This window comes from Volvox carteri (assembly GCF_000143455.1).
Source record: "Volvox carteri f. nagariensis unplaced genomic scaffold VOLCAscaffold_73, whole genome shotgun sequence".
In the NCBI taxonomy this organism is placed as follows: Eukaryota; Viridiplantae; Chlorophyta; class Chlorophyceae; order Chlamydomonadales; family Volvocaceae; genus Volvox; species Volvox carteri.
The window spans coordinates 301,625-317,403 of NW_003307616.1; the positions used below are offsets into that span (position 1 = coordinate 301,625).

The following is a 15,779-nucleotide window of genomic DNA, read 5'->3' on the forward strand; positions in this document are numbered from 1 at the left end:
TCCAAAACCCGAGACAACAGAGTAATCCTCACCCAGAGCTCCACAATCCGCCTTGTCCTTTACCAATTAACGGCACAGCCAACGACAAGCATGCTATCCGCCCAGAGCCCAACACAGCCGACTGCAACGCGCTACGCCCAGTAGAAGGTTTTGTGCAAACAGCACAGCAGCCGCTGTCAAGGATTACATCGCCGCCCGCATCCAACTGTCCCGAGGCTGATCCCGCGGCGCCCTCAACCGGAGCCCCTCCGCTCCCAGGAGCTCTTGCAAGCCAACGCTGCGAGCAGGAGGCAACCGCCTGGTGCCCAGGTCTGCTGCTTGACTTGACCTCCGCTTGCTCTTGCTGCTGTCCTTGGCCGCCATGCGATTCGGTGTGCATTACGGAGGAGCTCTGTCCAACCAGCAAGGCCGGAATCGCCTGTCCTCGTTGTGCAAAGCAGAAGTAAGGGACATGAAGAACAGGCATAGGCAAGGGTACACAAATAGTTGCAGAGTGTGCGCGAAAGCAGACGAGAAAGGAACGTGAGGGGTGGAAACATGTGCATACTGCGATGGAAAGGAGAGACCCCCGCCCGTATTACAGCAACAAACAACCGCTCCTGACGCATCAGTACTACCCTACGTAGGCACCACCGCGTGGGACTTAGACAGAGTACGTCCTGCCGAGTATGCGAACGGAGACTTCCCAGGATCGCTCACCGAGTCTCATCATACCACACAGCCATGCCACTCCTTAAGCACTGCGGCCCCTGCACCCCTCCCTGCTAGGGCCGCATCCGCGCAGACACATGCTGTAGAGTTCCTTTGCACTATACACGAAGCGCGTACATGCTCTCGTACATCCACCAGTCCCTCCCGCCACACGCACCTGTCCCGCGGCGAGGTGCTGCAGCCTCTCCCGCTGCTGCAGCTGACGGTTGTCCAGCACCTCTTTAATCTTGGCGCGCAGCAACTCGAACCACATGTAAAATATGGCCGAGTTGAGGCCGTTGGATAGCGCACGGGGACCCACACCACGGAAGAACGACCCCAACCCTGACCGCTCCGCAAGGATGCCACGCACCGCCTGTCATGTCAAAAGAGACAAGAGGTAAGGAAAGCAGCACCACCGGCCCGGTGTCAGCCTGGGTCGCGTGAGAAGCGAATTGACCAGGGTGTTGACGGGAACGAAAGTGGTGCCATAACGGCTTGGCCAGGTCAACGGCCAAGACAATCACTCAGGTTCTTCACCACAACCAAGAAGTGGGGGGAAGCAGGAGCCCGGTGCAGCATTGCCCCGGCCTTGCGCTGGGTAACATGATCGGCGCTCCCAACAGCTCTTTCAACAATTCCCTGTCCCGCACACCCCCACAACCCCCCGCACCTGCATGACTGTGGGCCGCTCCGACGCGTTGCACATCATGCGCGTCTTGACCACGTCCAGGGGTGTTGTGGCTGCCGCAGCCGCGCTGCCCGCCACCCCGCCCATCACCAGGTCCTCCAGGGTGCTCGGCTGAGGTGAGGGAGGTGCAGGAGGGAGGAGGTGTGGCTACTCCATGAGGCAGGCGTTGCAGAAAGGAATCAGATTCAGAAAACCATGTCAAAACTGTATGTCAAAAGCTACGAGTGTGTCTCAGCCACTCAGTGTGCACCTATGCAGCACATGGAGCTTCAGCCCCGCTACGTACACGGCCACGTCGTTCCCTTCGCCGCCTCACGTGGGAAGAAACGTTTGGTGCCCTGCTTGATCAGCTGCCTTTCAGACACATCCCGTACGAGTAAGCACAGCAGATATTGGTCCCTGGTCCCAGCGCAGCCTTGCGTCCCTCCTGACCCCCAAGTGGGTCATCCTCCCAGACTTACCCGCTCCTGCTGGTGCAGCTGCATGTGCACGGCACGCAACGTCTCGTAAACCGCGAACTTGACAGCCATGTCCTGATAAGCGAGGGGGGGAAAGGAAGAAGAGGCCGGGCGGAAGCATTCCTCAGGCGATGAACACCTCATGCCGCCACAGTTGGCGGGCTCGGAGGTCAAACCTGTGCATGTCCGTACGACCTCAGCAGTGCTATGCCTGGGGGCAGCCACCGCTGCCTGTGCACTGGATACCCTGGATGCCACCCCTTGATGACTCCTCCTTTGGACCCATTCTCCGATCCCCGCGACCACCTTACCGGCACGTCTTCGAGCAGCGTGGGAAGGAAGCCCTGCAGCGGCGGCAGCGTTGGCGGTAGCGCCCGCAGGGAGGGGGGGTTAACTCCTCTCAGTCGGCGGTAACTCCAACACCACCCAGCATTACGACGGGCTGTGCCCCTCCCCTCCCGCCCAGCCTCCTGATGTCTCCCTAACCCCTGCCGGACCCCAGCCGCACCCCGGAAGGCTCAACCCTACAGGGCGCAGAGGGCGTGCGGCCAGGCAGGCAGGAGGCCTCCTGCCCCACACGGACCTGCTTGACTGCATGGCTGCCCGGACACCCACCTCCTCTGGCTGCTGCAGCCCCGCCCGCTTCGTCACCCTCCCCCTTCACAAAACCCCCAGTCTGCCACATTGAAGAAAGCAGCTCCATCGCCCGCATCACACCCGCAAATAACACGTGCCACCATACCCACACTTCCATGCCACTTCTCGTCACGTCCCACATCACACCACCCACATCACACCAACTCCACGACCAATGAACTTATGCCCCCTGACACGCCCACTTCAATCCAGCCGACCCGGTTCCACTCACCGTGAACAGCCCCCTGACCCCCGCCTTCTGTACCACGGAGGTCGCCGCCACCAGGGCATTGGGGTAGACACCCGCCTGCACGCTGCGGATGCACACCGCGATGGGTACCTTGACCACACTGCTGCCAACAGCTGCGATCGCACCCGCGATGAAAGCCACCGTACCTGCAACACCAGAGCACCACCAGCAAGAACATCACCACCACTATCAGTCGCCTCACATCTCACCTCCGGATGACTTCGAGGTCATCCTCCTTGTCTCTAATTAAATCCAACCAACAGCGCAATGCGCCACGCGGTTGCGCCACTCCCGGCCCATCCCCGTCAGCGCCATCTACCCCTGCTGCCAATCGTCACCCTCCCTTCCACTCTCTTCACGACACAACGGTGTGTGTGGGGGGCCCAGTAGTCATCCCATGCACCCCACCACTGTACAGACAGATAGACAGACAGTGTTGTGGCGGTGCGTGTTACCTTCCGATAGGTTCGTCTTCTCCCTCAACAGTTTCTTGCTGGTGGAGTAGAAGGCGAAGAACGCCCCGATGATGATCCCCGCACCACTGGCAGCACCCAGAACACCCTTAAGAACGGAGCGCGGGGAGTGGGGAGGTGCACGGGGGGCCCGTGGCGGGGTGGACTTCGTAGGAAATGAAGAGACAGGACATGATGGGGAAAACAAAAACCTGATGGAGCACTAGATAAGCATAAGCAGAACCGCAGGTGATGCCAAGATCGGTCGGAGCGCGCAAGACGCGCAAGACGCAAGACGAAAAGCAAACAAATTCGGGTTCGGATCACCAGGTGCCGTACATCTGCCGTACATCTTTCGTTCCGCATGCAAAGACAGGGTGGCGGGTGATGCGCGGGTGTAGAGCCCCGGTCCCTATGCAGGTATCGCCCCGGTCCGTTCCTGGCAGCCCTCCCCTCGCCCTCCCCAACGGCAGATGGCGGTCTCCGCCGCATCCTCCGAACCCTGTTGATCTACGGCGCCGGACGCAACTAAGCAAGTTCAAAACTCCACGACCCTTGTGCAGTTCGGCATCTGGCCCATTCACGCGCTCTTAGTGGCCGTGCCTGCACCTACAAAAATGAAACCCCCCTTCCCAACGCCCTCCCCCTCCTCTTTCTCCTCCTCTTCCCCCCAGGGTTCCACATCTACCTAGCGCGCCCCTGGCCTCAGGCCCCACCCTCCCCAACCCCCCTGCCACTCTTTCCGTGGCAGCAGCTTCACGCGTTCGTGGTTCGTCTTTCCCCCCTGCCCCCTCCGAGGGTTCCCCTTCCCCCGCACCCTTAACCCTCTTTCCCCCAATGGGTGTAAGGCGCACCCCGTATCGGGGGCTCCCATGCGCTTCCACTGCCCAGCTCCCCCCGCAAGCTGGCCAACCAGGGACCCTTCTGGGCTGAAGCGCTCATGTTTGGGTAACAGTAGCGGTAGGCTTCAATTGCTGATTCGTTAACCTGAGGCCAGTTATCCCGGGGCCCGGGACATCGGCCAGGCCTCAGAACCTACCCGGTAGAGGCGCTTGGCGTCCGTCAGGGCTTCCCGCATGGCCCCAGACATCCGGGCGAGAGGCTGGAGGGGCGGGGACGGCTTGGCCCCAGGGAGGGCTGCAGCAACTGAACCCCCGGTGCCTGCGAGGAGGAGAACGGAAAGGGCGAGAAGGTGCGGGGTGGGCGGTGCTGCGGTTGGGTCGGCAGCAGCTGGCGGGGAGAATGAGTGGAGGCCTCTGGCCAGGAGACACCATATTGCGAGTGGGGAGGGGCGTCGGCTTTGTGGGGCTGGGCATTGGACGCAACGGGCGTCATCAAAGGATGTCGCATGGGCGATACGGCATGCGCCACAGAAAAAATTCCCATTACCCATAAAGACATAAAAAGATAAGCACTTTGCCCATAAGAAATCAGTCAGGAAACCTAGGGTGGGGTCAGGCTGGAACTCGACAGCGCATGCTGCAAGCGTAGCCGTTATAATATAGGTATGAAAGTGTGACTCGTCAGCGCGCGCTTATCGCAAGCTTCTGCGTACCGGAAGCGACAGCCCTGTTCGTTGCCTGCATTTGAACTTTAAGCGTATCGATCGGATGGATTGTGCCCTGGCTTATGGCTCGCGCGAGCGCGCCAGCGAAAACGTCATGTATAGGTTTATTCCCGCCCGACGGCGCTGCTTTGGCCGACACCGTGTCGGTCGACGTCTGTGCCTGCAGGGAAAATGTCCAGAGCATTATCCAGGCCGAGATGGTTTGCCGTGTTATCTGATGATTGCTATTCAGTCAGCCCCTCAACAACTAAAATCTTGTCCCCCTTGATGGCAGAATGTTCGAAATAGCAACCTTTATGACATACAATCTAAACAAACAAAGACTTACCTTGAGCGCTGTGCTGGCGAATGCAAGGGGCCGAAGGTGACGCGCCTCGGCATCGATACCGACCATGCGGAAACTCAGAGCGGTAACATCATTACGACCGGATGTACTAGCTTGGTTGGGTGACCCAGCGCAGGATGCCAGGGCCGAGCTGCTTGTACAAAATTGTCGATGCCGGCGCGCCATTCAAACGACCAAGGACTTAAAAAACAATCGCTGCTATTTTCACAGTTTCGGTACTCAGTATGGTAGCAATACAACTGGATGGCCCGTCGCAGTCACCGTACAACTGCCTCTTTCGTTCAGCACTGGTGGGAAGGCACGATGGGAAGGAATGACCTTCAAATCATAGAGGAAAAGGTTAGAAATACATTATGCTATGAAAAAGCGCCAAAGTGGACTTGGGGCCGCTACTCCGCCTACTTGTAGATGTAACAGAGAGTGACAGCTTTTTTTTCTGTCTACCTCCTGTATCTACTGCCGATGGATGACTGCTCTAGCAAGCTACTCTACGTGTGACATGAGATGTGATGTTACAAGCTTGAGAGCTCATAAGGCCCAGACGAGCCAGGGGGCTCATGGACCGCGAAACCTAGGAAAAAGAGAAAATTAAGGGACCAAGGGGTGTTGTGGACTAATCCTGCCAACCCGCGCACGTAATCAACACTCATAACAAGGAGCATAGGGGTAAGCTGTCACACACATTAACTCTGAACGAAGCGAAACCACGGCGGACATCATTGTACGCCGTACACTCCATAAGCACGTAAAACTCGTCCTCTACTCCATTGCTACAGACCCTACAAGTGCGCTCATCCCTTCGCCGACCAGCCGGCCTATAATTTTTACGGCCTATAAATAATGGCCAAGCTCCCAAGCGGAAACGCATAAAGGAAGCGTACGATGAGCGGGAACATAACCGGCTCTGTGTTTCGGCATCCCCATCCAGTGCTTGTACCGGCACATTTTTACGCCAGGCTTGTGGCTATCAGTACAAGTTCGCGAGGAGGCGTGGGGAGCCTACCTACGATCGAGCCAGTCCGCGTTTCCTCTACACCACTGACGAAGAAGTTGTACGGAGCTCTTCGATCCATTTCCTGCGCTAGACTTCCTTGAGTCGTAACACCGATGTAGATAGCCTGTGCCCACTTATGAGGTTCACCTAACGAAGCATGCTTACAGAAATATGAAGAGGAACATATAAACTGAAATCCTGATTGGCAAGACTTGGGCCCGCGGGTCTGCATGCGTATGAAACATGAAGTACGGTTCTTATTAACGTATTGGCAAGAAGAAGAAGAAGAACTTGCACATATCTTGCAATAGCCCAGTTCACAGGCTTGTGGCGCTATGTGACCTCACTCCTCACTCAAGACGGACATCTCTTCACATGTAGAAGACCCAGGGAGTAGTCCATCGACTGGTCTCCCTTGTAAGGCCCAAGAGGACATGAGGCCCTCAACGCCATGAAGCCCGACCTTCAAGATCCCCTTTTGTTTCTCCGTTCGACTCGCAGAATCCACGATATGCCGCTACTGTTTAGCTCCTTACTACTCTGGCCGTTTCCAGTATCCACGGGGATCAGTGCCCCGCATGTCCCCCATGGGAGGGCATCATGCCCGCCACGCAGCAATGCTCACGCGCTCACGACAGGAACTGTCTATGGACCTGAAATAATCGCTCGTAATACACGCGATCAGATGGACGTTCAACCCACTCTCCCATCACAAAGGAGCCCAACACATCGCCCAAAGCTCTCCTCATGCCCCAAATGACGCGCGCGCTTCCTTTCCCACCCAAACCCCCTTCCTTAACAGCCATCCGCTGGCGCCACCTCACGATTTCCAACCCTCCGCAGCCCGCTCCTGCACGTATGTCGCAAGAGCAGCTACCTCCTCATCCGAAAGCCGCGGCCCAAAAGTGCAGGCGCCCTACAGTACAGCGCAACAAAGCACACCAAAGCAAATCGCAGATCAGAGCATCGTTTAGACGCCAGCGGGGGCTGATCTACCGGGCCGCCCCGGGGTCCCCCACGCGGGCCACCCATCTGTCAACGCCAGGCAGCTGGTTGGCCCTTACCTTAGGGGCAGTTGGACTCCCGACCTCAGTCTGTCGAGGTCCCGACCCGACAGCCCCCTTGCTGTCCCATCACCCTTGTTGCCCTTCGCACCTTGGGTGCGCACTCCTTGCCGAAGCCGGGCATCTTGCCCTTGCCGCTGTAAATGATCTTGTAGAGCGCCTCGGAGCTATCGACGCCGTTCCTCCGAAGGTCTTCATTGGGCAAGATGGCAAAAGGAGGTTGGGCGGGGTCTAAGCTGTAATCGAGCGGGCACCGCCCAGTGAGGTAGCTTGAAAGGGGTAAAGAAAGCCCTTAAGCCGCTTGCCACGCGCGCATTACGCACTTGGCGTCAAGATTGGCGGCGTACAAAATGTCAGGTTACAGTGGGGTTTTGACCAGCGGCAGAAACACGAAGGGGTTGTGCAATGTGAAGAAGCTGCGAACCAAGCGGAGGGGCGATAATGTATTTGTAATAAACGACGCGGAATGTGGGGGGAGGAAGAGTTCGATATGTGGATGTCGTGTATTGCGTGCGCCAGATCGGTGGGTGGGGATTTCTGGACGGAATTTAGCATGTCAGAAGCAGAGTTATAGAGGGACAGCTCTCAGAGTACATTGCGGCCATATGTATGTACGTAGCGGCCTGAAGCAATATGACACGTATGGGTCGGGTGGGGACTGGTCGGGTCGGGTGGGTAACGGGCCCGTACCATCGGGGAAGAGAGTCGCGCCCACGGCTAGGACGTTGGCGCCATTCATGTGACAGCCTGCAGACACCGGGGATTGGGATGCTGGATTAGGCATGGCGTCGATGGTATGGTGGACGGCAGAGTGAATCGCCGAGCATCCACTGGCTACGTGGCGTCACGTACCTGCACATTTATTGGTGAAAAGCTCCGGCGCTCCGGCAGCAAATGCTGGTGCCGCAGTTAGGAGTGTTGAAATTGCGGCTAGTATGAGCGGCGCTGCGGTAGCATGTACGTGCGGCCCGTGTGTGGCGATGTCTGACGTGCGGGGCTTGCTGCACGCGACACCGGTAATTGCCTGTAATAAAGAGGTTTGATGTAAGTGATGTTCATGATGAACTGAAAATAGCTTGTGGTTACCTACACGCGTGCGGTGGTGTGTGTGGTTCGTCGCCGACCGAAACTTGAACGGATGAAGCGAAGCCATGGTGATAAGGGGTGTGTGGACTGAAAACAGCTATTCACCGTAATGTAGACGTCCAGCTAAACGTAACGATAATGCTCGCTTCCATAGCCACATTGCAGTTGTGACGAGCAACGACCGTCCTGATTTCATGCGTCAATAAGCCTATGCGTCCAGCTTATGAAAGAAAGCAGATGTCGTGTGAACTTCTCAGGGTGTAACATCTAGCGCACCTGCTGTAAATGCTTCGCTCTTCGGTTGTAACCTGCCGAAGGGTCCAATCACCTACCGCTGAGTATTCTTCCAGTCCTAATTTACGTATGAACGTAGCTGGTTTACGACAGGCTATTTATTTGCACAGGATGGGTATCGTTCGCCTTCTAGGTGAGTGGTTCCAAACGCTTGACCGCGGTCCAGCTTCAACCCGGCCGAGTGGTAGTCGCAAGTTGTTGAATACAACATGTCGATGATCTCAGGTGGCTGTTCAAGCGCAGGTCCCTCTGCTGGAGCACGGTCATCCGGGAGGGTGGTCGCACGCGCGATGGCGACACAAGCGCAGGCCCCCGGTGAGCGTCTATCACCGTTCATTAGCTCGTGTTACCATCTTTGAGTAGGTCATCACGTTACAGGCCGTGTCTGGGGTAGGGTTCCGCAAGTTCAAGAGTAATCCAATGTGTGCTGAGGGCACCGTATGGGTCAGCGTTTCTGGCCCAAGACCGGCAGCAAAGGCCTGTATGTTCCCTATGCAAGGCCCCGCTCACGGCCATGGGGTTACTCCTGGCCTTTCCAAAGCATGACTTGATGCTACAGCCCCCAATACCGGCCGCCTGAGGGGGTCTCTCTCCATCACCGCTGCCGCTGTCCCGGAACCCCGCAGGAGCCTCCGCGGCCGCGTCAGGCCGCACCGGTACAAATCCCCGCGTGGTAGTGCTCGGAGGTGGTTTCGGAGGGCTGTACGCGGCATTCCGATTGGACCAACTAATGTGGCCGCGGGGCAAGAAGCCGCAGGTGGGGGGTCTGGCCTGGGGCAGGCGGGGTGAGGGGGAAGGTGGGGGGGCCCGCCAGAGCCCGGGGTGAGGTGACTTGCCATGGAACACAATAGCGGACGATAATTGACCGGGGAACACAATTGGAGGGGTTTGAAGATGGGGACGAGAGTTGATGGGGTTTGAAGCTCTGCAATTAGATGCGCGGAAGAGCTCCACCCTCCATCGGTGTTGTGATGTGATGTGATGTGGCGCTTTATGGTCACTTTTGCATATTGGAGTTTTTAAAGTCCTTCCTCGCGACAGGGGGGCGGGGGCAGGGGGCTACCGGAGTGAGCTGAGCTGATGGTTTAGGAAGGGCGACGATGAGGTCGCGGGCGGGATGATCTCGATCTGGGTCGCACACACCTGGCTCGTCCCCTGTCTGCGGCTGCTGTGTGACACCCCGAGGTCTACCTCCCTTGAAAACCTTTCCTCGGCACCACCCACATAGCGGTGGCGGGAGGGAGGAGGCAGGCGCGTTAAAGAAAGAAGAAATGCAAACCACTCATATTTCCCTTCAGTGCGGCCTTGTCCTCTTGTCCTCTTGTAGCGACCTCACCTGCGTGCCCCCCGTCCATCGTCAGTGGTTTGTCTTACCCCTTTCCCCCCCTTCCCCCCTTTTCCCCCCTCCCCCTCTTTTCCCCCTCGCCCCTGTGGTCCTGTGCCCTGTGCGCGGCGCCCCGGGGGGAAATACCCGCACGCAGGTCACCTTGGTCGATCAGTCGGACCGCTTTGTGTTTAAACCCTTGCTGTACGAGCTCATCAACGGTACGGCAACACCTGAAGAGGTTGCGCCGTCCCTGCCACAGCTGCTGGCGCCGTACCCCGTGCGTTTCGTGCAGGTAGGTAGCACCGAATGGTGATGTGCATGGGCCTTTGAAAAGGGGGGAAAGATGAAAACCACGAACGAGTGAAGCTGCTGCCACAAGGAAAGGGTGTACCAGAAGGTGTTGAGGGGAGGGGTTGGTGAAAGCCCCGCCCTCGCCCGTGTACGATATGGATGCTGGCAGGCGTGGACGTACACGACATGGGAAACCCTAGCCTCCTTCTCGAACGCAATAATGTTCTTTTTAACGACGTGATTCTTTTGCCTCCCGAGCGAGGTTCCTGTCATGCGGCGGTCTTCCGGCCATCTTTTGGCCGCCCGCTGATGATTTTATCCCCTCTCCCTCACCCCGACCCCATCTCCCACCTCCCACCACACCTGGCTAGCCCAAGGACGCCAGCAGTTGGGGCCCAGCGCTTCCTGTGTCGTATGATTGCCCCCACCCCACCCATCCCTCCTTCTTCCCGCCCTCCCTATCTACACTCTTACACCCTACACTCTTGCCCTGGCAGCAGCTTCACTCGTTTGTGGTTCGTCTTCCCGCCCTCCCTATCCCTCCCTGGATACGGGCCATCCGAGGTTCCTGACCCCCACCACTGATACACACACACGCACACACACGCCCCAAACTCAACCCCATTCCCCATACCGCCATTCCATCACTCCATCACTCCCGGGGGGAAAAACACGTCTTCGGGATCCGCAGGCGCAAGTTACTGGGGTGCACCCGGCGGAGGCGGGGGCGACGGAGGTGGTTCACGACGGGGCGGGTTACGTGGCCCTGTCCGACGGCACCTCCCTGCCGTACGACTACCTGCTGGTGGCCCTGGGCTCCCAGCCCGACAGCCGGGGGGTGCCGGGGGTCAGGGAGTGGGCCGTGCCGTTCAACACGTACGAGGATGCCGTACGGGTAGGTTTCGGAGCGGGTGGAGCTGTCGGGATAGGGCTAGTGGGGTTCCTAGGGGGTCTCTTCCTTGTCCCCCACCTTTGGGGAGATCTCTGGAACCTCTGGCGGGCAGAAAGGAACATACGCAATGTACGGGGGATTCAGCCGGCGGATGATTATAGACGCGTGTTTAACTGAAAGTTGCATCAAAACACAAGCACACACAAGCACACACACACACACAGGTAGCAGCGGGGTGTGGCCGCAGTGCCCCCTAAGCCAGTTGGGCCTCGCAATGGATCGGGGGGGTTCGCCCGCGTCCCCTGGTACCTGGGGGCCTATTCCCCCCGCCCTCGCCTCCTCGGCCCTCCCGCATTCGGAGGTGAGAGGGGTAGTCGCGTAGTCCTAAGGTTTTCCAATGTGGTGCCCCCCCTGTCGCAACACACATACACGCACATATTATATATATACATATATATACACACAAACAAAGAAATACACACACACCTGCATCCACACTGTGTTTCCACCAGGTGAAGGGCACCCTGGACCTCCTGTCCGACTCAGGCGCGGGCGGATCTGTGGTGATCGTGGGCGGCGGCTACGCGGGTGTCGAGCTGGCGGCGGTGGTGGGGGAGCGGCTGCGGGGCCGTAGGGGCGGCGGGGGCGCCGTCTCTGTGCAGCTTCTGACCCCCGGGTCGGACATCCTGGAGGGGAGTCCGGAGGGGCAGCGAGCAGCCGCCAACAAGGCGCTGCAGGATTTGGGGGTGCAGGTTGTGACCGGTGAGTGAATGAGTGCGGAGTTATGGGACAGGGGGCAATGGGGGAGGGAGCGGTGGGGGGAGTGTATTGGGGTGTGGAGGGGTGGGGGGATGTGAGGGTAATGGCAGGTGGCGGACGGGTGGCGCCCATGCTACTACCCGTTTAGGGCTCTGTGGCTTTCCCCCTCCTCCCCTTCACGCGTTCGGCTTCACTCGTTCGTGGTTCGACTTCCGCTCCCGCTCTCCCCACCCAGACTCCGGCAGCCGGTTGGTACTTGCGCAGTTGGGCAGTTGGTCGTTTGTTCCTTATGCCATGTGTGTCCTCCACCCATACACACCCATAGCCACATGCTTCCCCACCTCACTCTCCCCCCCCCGTTAAAGCTCCACCCCCCCAACCGAAGCACACCCATACACCGCATGAGGGTGACCCGTGTCCCTTTTTCACCTGAACCAGGTGTGCGTGTGGAGGCCCTTGGACCCCCAGACGACAACGGGGCCTCCGTAACCGCCCTTCCCACCGCATGCACGGTGAGCTACAGCCCCGCAACTGCCACTTCCGCTGCGGCTGCTGTTGCTACAGCCCCTGAGCAGCAGCAGCAGCGTCTGGCTGCAGATGTGGTGATTTGGACGGCCGGCAGTAGTCCGGCAACGAGGGAGGCGAGGCAGGGCTTCCCCTTTCCCACCAATGCTCGGGGAGCGATTGAGACGGTGAGGCGGGGGCGTGGTGGACCAAGCTACCCCCATGCTTAGAAGAAATTGCGTGCGGAAAAAAACGACTCCTTATATTACTACCACCACTGGGGGGATATCGCCACACCAATGTCAGGCCCCCCCTTTATTTTCCCGCCTTTTTCCCTGCACCTCTCCTGGGTTCTCCCCTGGTTCGCTGCCTTCCCCAGGAGCCTTCCCTGCGAATTCGCGGCAGCGACACGATGTTCGCCCTGGGAGATGTGGCCGTGGCCGCGGCCGCAACTGACCCACCGTCATCGGCCTCCGCCTCCCCCTCCGCACAATCCACAACGGTAAGCCGCAACAGAAACCCTCCTGCTGGCCATCATTCCTAGTTCCTGTCGATCCATCAGCCAGTTCCCTCCAGTTTGCCTCTTCAAAGACGTCGCCCGAACTCCTTCGCTCCGAACCCTTGGGGGGGAGCTCCATCTCCCTTCGCTGTCACTCAGCCTCCTCGATCTGCGACACCCGTGCGGCGGGGGCTCAATCTTCTTTTAGTTGAAAAGGACGTAGGCCCTCGAACAGTCATCGTCGTCCCTCCTTCCCCCGTTACAGACGCCTTTCGGTCAGTTCTACGTTTGTTACTCTCTTGCCCTGGCAGCAGCTTCAATCGTGTGTGGTTCGTCTTTCCCCCGTTACAGGAGGTCCTGCCCGCCACAGCCCAGGTGGCCTTCCAACAGGCGGACTATGCCGCTTGGAACATTTGGGCCGCGATCAACGGCCGGCCCCTGCTGCCATTCAGGTGAGAGCGGGGCGGGTGTGGGAGGTGGGCAACGGGGCGGGGGCTCAGCATGGGCCGGATGGGGACGGGGACGGGGACGGGGAGGGGGTTCGTGTGGTGCCACCGTCTCGAGGCCCAATTCCCCTCCGACGCCGGCAGCTTGGGGTTTGCTTCGTGCACATCGTCTCCCTCCGCGCCGACCGCGTCGTCTGGCGCGGACGCCGACACTGGCAGCGGCATGTCTCTCACATAGGTCCCATGCCGCGCAATGCCGCGCACCATCGCTCTGTGCCGAGAGCGACATGAACCGAGAGCGACATGAACAGCTTTCCAGCTGATGGCTTCTAGGCCGTACACGTACTACAACCCTAGGAGCACTTGAAAAAGTCCCCCAAAAAAGGGTTATTGTAAAAAGCTATTATGGCGACGTCACAGGGATGCCGTCAATATTTGTTGTCCATGGATCACCGATCACCTGGATTGCAGGTACCAGCACCTGGGGAGCATGATGTCGCTGGGGCAGATCAATGCCGCCGTGGCGCTCCCGCTGGAGCTGCCATCGCCGCTGGCGGATGCCGTACGCTCCTCGCCGCTAGGGCCGCTGCTGGGCGCCGCCGGGGTGCGGCTAGGCGACGGTCGCGGCGGGGTTTCCGCCTCGGCTGCCGCCGCCAGCCCGGGTGGCGGTGTGACCTTGGAGGGCCCTCTGGCAGCGTTGCTGCGACGCGGCGCGTACCTGTACCGCCAACCCACTAATGAGCAGCGCATCAATGTGGCTGCCAGTTGGCTGCGGATGGGGTTGGAAGCGGCGGCGGCGCTGGCGGGGGGTAGGGGTTCCGGGAGGTAAAGGAGTCCTGGGTTTGTTGTCGTACTGTACAGCCACATTGTGTAAGAGGGTAGGATGCTCATTTAGATGAGGTTGTGAATACCTGAGTGGTCAGAGTGGTCATTGTGGTAGGGGGGAAGGGGCGGGAGAAGGGGGGGAAACGTTTGAGGTGAGGATGGGGACGAGGGAATGGGGGTGAGGGGGGAGGCCGGGTGGAGCGTCGGAAGGGAAGAGGAAGAATGGCAAGTTTTTTTGGCACGATGTGCAGGTGTTGCAGGGATTCGCTGCGTCGTATGGGATTGTGCATGAGATGAGCAGGATTGTGGATTGTGGGTAGGGGAGGAGGGACTAGTGATAGTAGGGTTTTTAAGGAGAGGTTTTTATGAACTGAGTAGCCGGGGGGGAGGTGTGAGAGACAGACAGGAAGGGAAGGAGAGAAAGGAACAAATGAATTCATATGGGGAGAAGCTGAGGGAGCTCTGGCCCCCACCTCCAGCGGAGGATGTTTTTTTGGTACTCATGTGTGGAGATTCGTGTTAACAACAAAAGTGAGCTGTGAGGCAGACGCGTACCGTGCTTGTTTTGTTATTTGGTTGTTTGTCAGCCGCCCTAGTACGTGCACATCAGCCTGCCTGCGAGGCGTTTGGGGCAGGGGGGTGAGGGACTTACTAACCTACCGGCAGAGCATCTGCAAAACTGAATGCGCGTCCGTTGTCATGGGGAGTGGGCAGCGCATCGTTCCCTCTTCGCGTCTGCTGGTTGATTTTTTTGCACGGATGATGTGTTGGATGGATGATGTGTTGGATGGATGCCTGCTCTAAGTGAATTCTTTTAGGGTTGCTGTCTGGAGTGACCGTCAGCACATGCCCAACCGTATGTTTTTAAGTCAGTTTCATGATCATTTACTGGCAGTACGATGTCTTTGAATAGAAAGGGACGCTATTTGCACAGGCGTTTGGTTTGGGCTTTTCTACATATTTGTCGAGCTGTATGCCTACACCTGGCCGGTTTCGTTTTGGGGTGTTGTTGTGTGTAGCTTGGCTACGATAGGGAGCCACCTGTCAAGATTGCAGTGCGATTTAGGGAGTTGCAATCGACGCGGGTCAGCAACATAGCTTCCCGCTTTGGCTCTGCTGTCCGCAGTCTGTCCGAGAACAGGTGCGTCAGATTGCCTGCCGTTGTGTTCGTCGTTTAGGTTGTGATGCATTCAGTGTAAGGAACTGTATAGGCGCGCATCGCAATGCCACTGAAAATTCTTGTCGTCTACGGATGTGCGGGCCAGCTGCAAACCTGACTCTGCCAAGTGTCCTCTCCCGTCATGCTCTTAGCATGCAACAGTAACTCAGGCTGGAGGAAACGTGCTTCCCTCAGTGCGCACGGGAGGGTACCAGCGAAGCACGAAGGGGGGGGGGGGGAAAGCAGCAACTTTAGAAGCAAACATTTCCCCATGCACTCCATCAATGGGTTATGCGTTAATATGAACGTGCGATAGAAGTCCGAAGGTTCTACTTGCTGCAATGCCATGTGCGATATGCGTGGCCAAAACTAGTCACTACAGGAGTTCTAAGCATCCTTATTTGTATCCTCATGAGTTTGAAATTCACCTTCTATCAATTACTTGAAAGCTATTGTTATAGAGATATCCACCTCCTCAAGGTCAGTTATTTACATGTGAAAAGTTCGCAAGCATAAAAAGAAAGGCAAGAACTTGGCTTATTTCATTTT

At 58.1% G+C, this 15,779-nt stretch overlaps 2 protein-coding genes across 2 annotated transcripts; one reads left to right on the top strand and one right to left on the bottom strand.

Annotated features, from left to right (window-relative positions):
- Nucleotides 1-6,324: 6,324 nt before the first annotated feature.
- On the bottom strand, nucleotides 6,325-8,331 carry VOLCADRAFT_121636 (uncharacterized protein). The gene is made up of 5 exons (XM_002957417.1): nucleotides 8,239-8,331; nucleotides 8,001-8,172; nucleotides 7,839-7,895; nucleotides 7,240-7,340; nucleotides 6,325-7,000 (listed from the first exon to the last, which is right to left on the bottom strand). The coding sequence occupies exons 1-5, from the start codon at nucleotides 8,299-8,301 to the stop codon at nucleotides 6,905-6,907; spliced, it is 489 nt and encodes a 162-aa protein (XP_002957463.1). The 5' UTR covers nucleotides 8,302-8,331; the 3' UTR covers nucleotides 6,325-6,904.
- A 406-nt stretch (nucleotides 8,332-8,737) lies between these two features.
- VOLCADRAFT_107672 (uncharacterized protein) lies at nucleotides 8,738-15,283 on the top strand (the record flags this gene model as incomplete). The annotated part of the gene is made up of 10 exons (XM_002957369.1): nucleotides 8,738-8,843; nucleotides 9,155-9,285; nucleotides 10,010-10,147; nucleotides 10,838-11,041; nucleotides 11,551-11,800; nucleotides 12,236-12,489; nucleotides 12,681-12,803; nucleotides 13,152-13,252; nucleotides 13,718-14,071; nucleotides 15,198-15,283. The coding sequence occupies 10 exons, from the start codon at nucleotides 8,738-8,740 to the stop codon at nucleotides 15,247-15,249; spliced, it is 1,713 nt and encodes a 570-aa protein (XP_002957415.1). The 3' UTR covers nucleotides 15,250-15,283.
- Nucleotides 15,284-15,779: the final 496 nt, after the last annotated feature.

Bases quoted from the DNA above. Each gene is read 5' to 3' on its own strand.
- VOLCADRAFT_121636 (XM_002957417.1), bottom strand. From the start codon at position 8,301: ATGGCTTCGCTTCATCCGTTCAAGTTTCGGTCGGCGACGAACCACACA. The intron at 8,173-8,238 runs GTAGGTAACCAC...TCTTTATTACAG, and splicing joins ACACACACCACCGCACGCGT to GCAATTACCGGTGTCGCGTG. The intron at 7,896-8,000 runs GTACGTGACGCC...CGGTGTCTGCAG, and splicing joins TTTCACCAATAAATGTGCAG to GCTGTCACATGAATGGCGCC.